The sequence below is a fragment of the Mustela putorius genome, unplaced genomic scaffold, assembly GCF_011764305.1.
Source record: "Mustela putorius furo isolate JIRA1106 unplaced genomic scaffold, ASM1176430v1.1 tig00000095_pilon_pilon_pilon, whole genome shotgun sequence".
Lineage (NCBI taxonomy): Eukaryota > Metazoa > Chordata > Mammalia > Carnivora > Mustelidae > Mustela > Mustela putorius.
Window position 1 is genome coordinate 34,864,536 of NW_025421280.1, and position 8,809 is coordinate 34,873,344.

The 8,809-nt window shown below is 39.0% G+C and overlaps 1 protein-coding gene across 1 annotated transcript; it reads left to right on the forward strand.

Annotated features, from left to right (window-relative positions):
- Window positions 1-832: 832 nt before the first annotated feature.
- On the forward strand, window positions 833-1,786 carry LOC101688922 (olfactory receptor 7G2-like). The gene has a single exon (XM_004771765.3). The coding sequence runs from the start codon at window positions 851-853 to the stop codon at window positions 1,784-1,786; it is 936 nt and encodes a 311-aa protein (XP_004771822.1). The 5' UTR covers window positions 833-850.
- The last annotated feature ends 7,023 nt before the right edge of the window (window positions 1,787-8,809 follow it).

An 8,809-nucleotide genomic window follows, 5' to 3' on the forward strand; every position in this document is an offset into this window, starting at 1 on the left:
ACTAATATCATACTGTACTATACACACTATTGCCAGGACCATTTTCCTACTGGGTAGAAATACATTTTTATAAAACAGGATGGCTGTTATAAAATTATCTGACATTTACTTGCAATCTGGTGGTTGTGGGAGGCAGGAAGTTTAGTAAGTTTCACTTCATCTTCCCATTCCTAGTTCTTTTTTTTTTTGTTTAGATTTGTAGATGGTATATTTTTATTATGTGTATTGTACATCAATAAAATATTCCTGGTTCTTGACATACTTATGTATTATCTCAGTTGCTTGCCTCCTGAGCCAGACGAGTCTTCAGCTGCATCCCCAGTCTGTTTCTCTTTATAAAATTACCAAATGTTTCAAGTAACCAGAACAGTATATATAGTGTATTTTTTTTAAAAAAAAAGGCCATCTCTTGGCCTTTTTGGAAATTAATGTGGATGACACTCTGCTGTATCAGCTTCAGGCTTTTGTTAAAGGAACAGAATAACTACATACAGAAGGCACCTACTTCTTTTTTTAAAGATTTTATATTTCAGAGAGAGAGAGAGAGTGCTACAGAGCAGAAGCAGTGGGGAGCAGCAAGGCACAGGGAGAAGCAGACACCCTGCTGAACAGGGAGCCTGATGTGGGACTTGATCTCAGGACCCTGGGATCATGTCCTGAGCCAAAGGGAGGCACTTAACTGAATGAGCCACCCAGGCATCCTGAGGGCACCTACTTCTTGTCCCTCTTTACTAGTCTCCATCCCATCCCAGGACAGTGTTTGTCTCTGGTGGTGCTTCTCCTGCTCATCTAGAAAATACATATTTGATTGTGCTGTCACTCCACCTTCTCTGTCAGATTCATCAACATCATGGAACTCAGAAACAAAACAGGGGTTTCAGAATTCCTTCTTATGGAAGTGACAGAGGACCCAGAATTGAAGCCCTTCCTCTTCATTCTGTTTCTGTCCATATACCTGGTCACCATCCTGGGAAACCTGCTCATGATCCTGGCTGTCATCTCTGACTCCCACCTCCATACCCCCATGTACTTCTTCCTCTCCAACCTGTCCTTTACTGACATCTGCTTAAGCACAACCACCGTCCCAAAGATGCTGGTGAACATCCAGGCACAGATTCAGAGCATCACTTATGCAGGCTGCCTCACACAGATCTACTCTATCCTGGTTTTTGGTGGTTTGGAAAGTTTTCTTCTTGCAGTAATGGCCTATGACCGCTATGTGGCCATTTGTCATCCACTGAGGTACACAGTCATTATGAACTCCCGCCTCTGTAGCCTGCTGGTTCTACTCTCCTTCTCCTTTAGCATTGTGGATGCCCTGATGCACAGTCTGATGGTGTTACAGCTGACCTTCTGCACAGACCTTGAAATCCCTCTCTTCTTTTGTGAAGTTGTTCAGGTCATCCAGCTTGCATGTTCTGATACCCTCATCAATAACATCCTGATATATTTTGCAACGAGCATATTTGGTGGTATTCCTCTGTGTGGAATCATTTTCTCTTACACTCAGATAGTGTCCTCTGTTTTGAGAATTCCATCAGCAGGTGGAAAGTATAAAGCTTTTTCCACCTGTGGGTCTCACCTGTCAGTTGTGTCTTTGTTCTATGGGACAGGTTTGGGGGTGTACATTAGTTCTGCTTTCACTAACTCTTCCAGAAACACTGCAGTGGCCTCAGTGATGTACTCTGTGGTCCCTCAGATGATGAACCCCTTCATCTACAGCCTGAGGAACAGGGACATGAAGGGAGCCTTGAAGAAACTTACAAGTAGGACACCTCTTCTGTGATTGTGTCATTGGCATTGGACTGGTTTCTAGAATGAGTCAAAGTGACAAAAATACATAATGAGCCAGAATATCTGATTCTTGAATCATCAACTTCTGAAATTACAAGATTGCATAATGGCCATGTGCATTTTAATTTGATGTGGAAAACTAATTTGCACTTTATCCAGCAATGTGGTGTTTAGCAAGTGGTTTCAAATCTCTAATCTCAGTTTCTGAGTCAGAGTCCCTAAAAGCAGAACCAGAGTCAGGAGTTCTTGTAGTAGTGATTTTGTGAGGTTTGTTTTCAGAAGAGAAGTGGGATAAGGTGGACATAACAGGGAAAGAATTTAAATGAGGATGTTGTGAGTCTACCTGATTCTAGGGTCATGTCATGAGAATCACACTCCGGTGTTGAAACTACTAGGAGGCCAGGTGCTGAGATTTTTTTTTTAAGATTTATTTATTTATTTGACAGACAGAGATCACAAGTAGGCAGAGAGGTAGGCAGAGAGAGGAAGGGAAGCAGGCTCCCTGCTGAGCAGAGAGCCCGACTCGGGGCTCCAACCCAGGACCCTGGAATCACGGTCTGAGCCAAAGGCAGAGGCTTTAACCCACTGAGCCACCCAGGCACCCCCAGGTGCTGAGATTTTACACCTTGATTCAGTAATCACTAATTCCAGTCACTGGAATGTGTACCTGTGTAGGGCAACATCAGCAACCACTACATTCAATTCCAGGACATATAAAATGGTATTATTAGACTTTCTTAGTGGTTTGGCATGTTAGGAGTTAATTAAATTTTACCAGTGAGAAGGTCTTTGGTTGTAATAAGAAAAAGAAATTCTGACTCTACAATGCTCAAAACATAAAGAGGGTTATGAGGTAATGGATGTGTTAGTTAGCTTTCTTGTTGCATTCAGTGCATGGTGCATATATAAATTGAGTCATCACATTATACACCTTAACTTTATACAGTTGTGCTAATTATACCTCTGTAAAGCTGTAAAAAAAAAAAGAGTTCTCTTTCATTGCAAAGACTTCAGCAGTAGAGATATACAAGAACGGGACAGTAAGGCTTCATTAATTCCTCCACGTGGTGGCTTTCTCCTAGGTCTGGCTCCCCTTATGGTCCAGATGTTTGCAACATATGGAGGAAATCTGTGGAAGGATGTATTTAGAATCTGGAATATGAAAACTTTCCTAACAAGTTCTCTTGTTAAAATGCTTACAAAGTAGTATATAAAATGTATCTATGGTTTAAAAAAATAGTAGCATAGTAAAACACATACCTCTCACCCAGGTGAAGAAATAAAGCAGTGCCATAGCCAATCCATTTGTTGGTGTCCCAGCCACATTACCCTCCCTCTCCCTGGTAACCAACACTATACCAAACTTTGTATTTATCATTTTGTTCGATGTTCTTCTGTTAGGGTGAATCCTGTGAGGTTGCCAGTATTTGATCACATTTGCCCTCTAAAATGGGTGGTGGGATCCAATGTTGGTATCACCTATATGTATCCCTATCCAGTTGGTAAAATTTCTTATTTTTCAACAAGTTAAAAGTTAAATTTTAATGCATACATTTTGTGTCTTGATTGTTTTTCCATCTTTGTGCTTTTGAGGTTCAAAAGTGTTGGTTTTAGCAGTAATTCATTTTATTTTCACTGTTCTCTATTATATTACATATGGAGACATTACGAGATTGGTATTCTTGTGAGGCTGAAAGATATTTTGGTTGTTACTTTTCTTCATTTATAAATTTATCATATATTTCATGGTGAAAAGAATGTTTTATACTTAGGCTAGAATTACTGTGTATATGAGTATACCTAGTGTCCTTAAGATATTTCTTTAAAATTATTTTTTAAAATTCAGTTTGGTTAACATACACTGTATTATTAGGTTCAGATGTAGAATTTAGTAATTCACCAGTTGTATATGACACCCAGTGCTCATTTAATCAAGTGCCATCCTTAATGCCTATCACCCAGTTACCCCAGCCTGCCACCCACCTCCCTTCTAGCAACCTTCAGTTTGATTCCTAGAGTTAAGAGTCCCTTATGGTTTGTCTTCCTCTTTGCTTTCATCTTACTGTATTTTTCCTTCCCTTCCACTATGTTCATCTGTTTTCTTTCTTAAATTCCTCATATGAGTGAAAACATATGGTTCCTCAAAAGTTAAAAATAGAACTACCCTATGATGCAGCAATACAAAAATACTGATTTGAGGGACGCCTGGGTGGCTCAGTTGGTTAAGCAGCTGCCTTCTGCTCAGGTCATGATCCCAGCGTCCTGGGATCGAGTCCCACATCGGGCTCCTTGCTCGGCAGGGAGCCTGCTTCTCCCTCTGCCTCTGCCTGCTTCTCTGTCTGCCTGTGCTTGCTCACTCACTCTCCCTCTGTCCCTGACAAATAAATAAATAAAATCTTTAAAAAAAAAATACTGATTTGAAAGGGGACATGCACCCTGATGTTTACAGCAGCAATATAAAAATAGACAAACTATGGAAAGAGCCCAAGTGTCCATTGACAGATGAATGGATAAAGAAGGTATGGTGTATACACACAGACACAGGAATATTACTCAGCCATAAAAAAGAATGAAATATTTCCATTTGCAATGATGTGGATGGAACTAGAGGGTATTGTGCTAAGTGAAATAAGTCAATCCTCTGGATATTCCTAAAGACTTTCCCTAAGTGGTTGAATAATTTAACATGCTTATCAAAATTCCTGGTGATCGATATTACCACTAGCACATTTTCATTTATACTGACAATCTAGCGAACATAAAATTATTTCATTATTTGGGATTTTCCTTATTATCTCTGAGATTGAGTGCTTTTTCATATATTTATGGGCCATTTATTTTATTCTCTGTTAACTATGTTTATGGTTTTTCTTCTGAGCTGTTGTCAAAATGGCAGAATTTCTTTGTATTTTTATGGCAGAATAATAGTGCATCATATATACACCAAATTTTCTCTATCTATTCATCTGTCAATGGACACTTAGGTTATTTATATATCTTGGTTATTGTGAATAATGCTGAAATTAACACATGAGAGCAGATACCACTTCAAGATACTGATTTTGCTTCCTCTGCATATACACCCAGAAGTGGAATTACAGGGTCATGTGGTAGTTCTATCTTTAATATTTTAAACTGAGGTGTAATTGGCATAAAACATTGCCTTAATTTCAGGTATACAATACAATGATTTGATATATGTATATATTGCAAAATGATAACCACAATAAATCTAGGTAACATTCATTACCATAAATAGTTAAAAATATTTCTTATTAATATATAGTGTATTATTTGTTTCAGGGGTACAGGTCTGTGATTCATCTGTCTTACACAGTTCAAAGAAGTGGCAGGGGGTGGGAGGTTGGGGTACCAGGTGGTGGGTATTATAAAGGGCACGGATTGCATGGATCACTGGGTGTGGTGAAAAAATAATGAATACTGTTATGCTGAAAATAAATAAATTAATTTATAAAAAGCTCACCATAGCACATAACCTCCCCAGTGTCCATGACCTAGCCACCCCATCCCTCCCACCACCCTCCACTCCAGCAACCCTGTTTGTTTCCTGAGATGTAGAGTTTCTTATGATTTGTCTCCCTCTCTAGTTTCATCTTGTTTCATTTTTCCTACCTTCCCCTATGATTCTCTACTGTCTTTCTCAAATTCCACATATCATCAAGGTCATATGATAATTGTCTTTCTCTGATTGACTTATTTCACTTAGCATAAAACCTTCTAGTTCCATCCATATCATAGCAAACAGCAAGATTTCATTTTTGATGGCTGTATTATATATATATATATATATATATATATATGTATATACACACCACATCTTTATCCATTCATCTGTTGATGGAAATCTATGATCTTTCTGCAGTTTGGCTATTGTGGACATTGCTGCTATAAACATTGGGAGGCATATGCCCCTTCAGATAAGTCCATTTTTATGTTTGAGGTAAATATCCAGTAGTGCAATTGCTAGGTCATAGGATAACTCTATTTTCAACTTTTTGAGGTACCTCCATACTGTTTTCCAGAGTGGCTGCACCAGCTTGCATTCCCACCGACAGTGTAGGAGGGTTCCCCTTTCTCCCTATCCTTGGGAGAAAAGAAAACGTCCATTTTTTCCTGGCTTGTTAATTTTAGCCATTTTAGGCATTCTGACTAGTGTGAGGTGGTATCTCATTGTGGTTTTGATTTGGATTTCTCTGATTCTGATGATATTGAGCACTTTTTCATGGGCCTGTTGGCCATTTGGATGTCTTCCTCGTCTTTTTTTTTTTTAATTTATTTTTTATTTATTTTCAGCATAACAGTATTCATTATTTTTGCACCACACCTAGTGCTCCATGCAATCCATGCCCTCTATAATACCCACCACCTGGTACCCCAACCCTCCACCCGCCCCCCCCCGCCCCTTCAAAACCCTCAGATTGTTTTTCAGAGTCCATAGTCTCTAATGGTTCACCTCCTTTTTAAAAAAAAATACTTTAGGGGTGCCTGGGTCGCTCAGTCAGTTAAGCGACTGCCTTGGGCTCAGGTCATGATCCTGGACTCCCAGGATCGAGTCCCGCATGGGGCTCCCTGCTCTGCAGAGTCTGCTGCTTCCTCTGACCCTCCCCCCATCTCATGCTCTCTCTCATTCTGTCTCTCTCAAATAAATAAAATCATTTAAAAATATTTTATTTACTTATTTGACACAGAGATATCACAAGTAGGTAGAGAGAGAGGGGGAAGCAGGCTCCATGCTGAGCAGAGAGCATGAAGAGGGCCTCGATCCCAGGACCCTGAGATTATGGCCTGAGCTGAAGGCAGAGGCTTAACCCACTGAGCTACCCAGGTGCCCCCATTTGGATGTCTTCTTTGCAGAAATATCTGTTCATGTCTTCTGCCCATTTCTTGATTAGATTGTTTGTTCTTTGCATGTTGAGTTTGATAAGTTCTTTGGATACTAGCCCTTTGTCTGATGTATCATTTGTAAATATCTTCTCCCATTCTCCCTGTTGTCTTTTGATTGTTACCTTTGCTGTGCAAAAGCTTTTGATCTTGATGCAAGTCCCAGTAGTTCATTTTTGCCCTTGCTTCCCTTGCCTTTGGCAGTGTGTCTAGACAGAAGTTGCTGTGGCTGAGGTTTTGGGTTCAATTGTAAATGGGATTGACTCCTTAATTTCTCTTTTTTTCTGTCCTATTGTTGTTGTATAGAAATGCAACTGATTTCTGTGCATTGATTTTATATCTTGACACTTTACTGAATTCCTGTGTGAGTTCTAGCAGATTTGGAGTGGAGTATTTTGGGTTTTCCACATATAATATCATATCATCTGCAAAGAGTGATAGTTTGACTTTTTGCCAATTTGGATGCCTTTATTTTCTTTCTGTTGTCTGATTGCTGAGGCTAGGACTTCTAGTACTATGTTGAATAGTAGTGGTGATAGTGGACATCCCCTGCCGTGTTCCTGACCTTAGTGGAAAAGCTCTCAGTTTTTCTCCATTGAAAATGATACTTGCAGTGGGTTTTTCATAGATGGCTTTGATGATATTGAAGTATGTACTCTCTATCCCTACCCTTTGCAGAGTTTTGGTCAGGAAGGGATGCTGTACTTTGTCAGATGCTTTTTCAGCATCTATTGAGACTATCATATGGTTCTTGTTCTTTCTTTATTAATGTATTGTATCACATTGATTGATCTGCAGATGTTAAACCAACCTTGCAGCCCTGGAATAAATCCCACTTGGTCGTGGTGAATAATCCTTTTAATATACTGTTGGATCCTATTGGCTAGTATTTTGGTGAGAATTTTTGCATCTGTGTTCATCAAGGATATTGGTCTGTAATTATCTTTTTTGATGGAATCCTTGTCTGGTTTTGGGATCAAGGTGATCTGGCCTCAAAATTAGTTTGGAAGTTTTCCTTCCATTTCTATGTTTTAGAAGAGTTTCAAGAGAATAGGTATTAATTCTTCTTTAAATGTTTGGTAGAATTCCCCTGGGAAGCCACCTGGCCCTGGGGTCTTGTTTGTTGGAAGATTTTTGATGACTGTTTCAATCTCCTTACTGGTTATGGGTCTGTTAAAGTTTTCTGTTTTTTTCCTGGTTCAGTTTTGGTAGTTTATATGTCCTAGGAATGCATCCATTCCTTCCAGATTGTCAAAATTGCTGGTGTAGAGTTGCTCATAATGTGTTCTTACAGTTGTTTGTTTTTCTTTGGTGTTGATTGTGATCTCTCCTCTTTTAATTCATGATTTTATTTATTTGGGCCCTTTCTATTTTCTTTTTTAAGTCTGGCCAGGGGTTTATCAATCTTATTAATTCTTTCAAAGAACCAGCTCCTACTTTCATTGATTTGTTCTATTGTTTTTTTGTTTTTTTTTTTTTTTTTGGTTTCTGTTTCATTGATTTCTGCTCTTATCTTTATTATTTCTCCTCTCCTGCTGGGTTTAGGCTTTCTTTGTTGTTCTTTCTCTAGAAAGTGTAGGGTTAGGTTGCATACTTGAGACCTTTCTTGTTTCTTGAGAAAGGATTGTACCATTGTATATTTTCCTCTCAGGACTGCCTTTGCTATGTCCCGCAGATTTTGAACCATTGTGTTTTCATTATCATTTGTTTCCATGAATTTTTTTCAGTTCTTCTTTAATTTCCTGTTTGACCCATTCATTCTTTAGAAGGATGCTCTTTAGTTTCCATGTATTTGGATTCTTTCCAAATTTCCTCTTGTGATTGAGTTCTAGCCTCAGAGCATTGTGGTCTGAAAATATGCAGGGAATGATTCCAATTTTTTGATACCAGTTGAGACCTGATTTATGACCCAGGATGTGATCTATTCTGGAGAATTTTCCATGTGCACTAGAGAAGAATGTGTATACTGTTGCTTTGGGATGGAATGTTCTGAATATATCTGTGATGTCCATCTTGTCCAGTGTGTCATTTAAGGCCTTTATTTCCTTGTTGATCTTTTGCTTGGATGATCTGTCCATTTCAGTGAGGAGAGTGTTAAAGTCCCCTACTATTA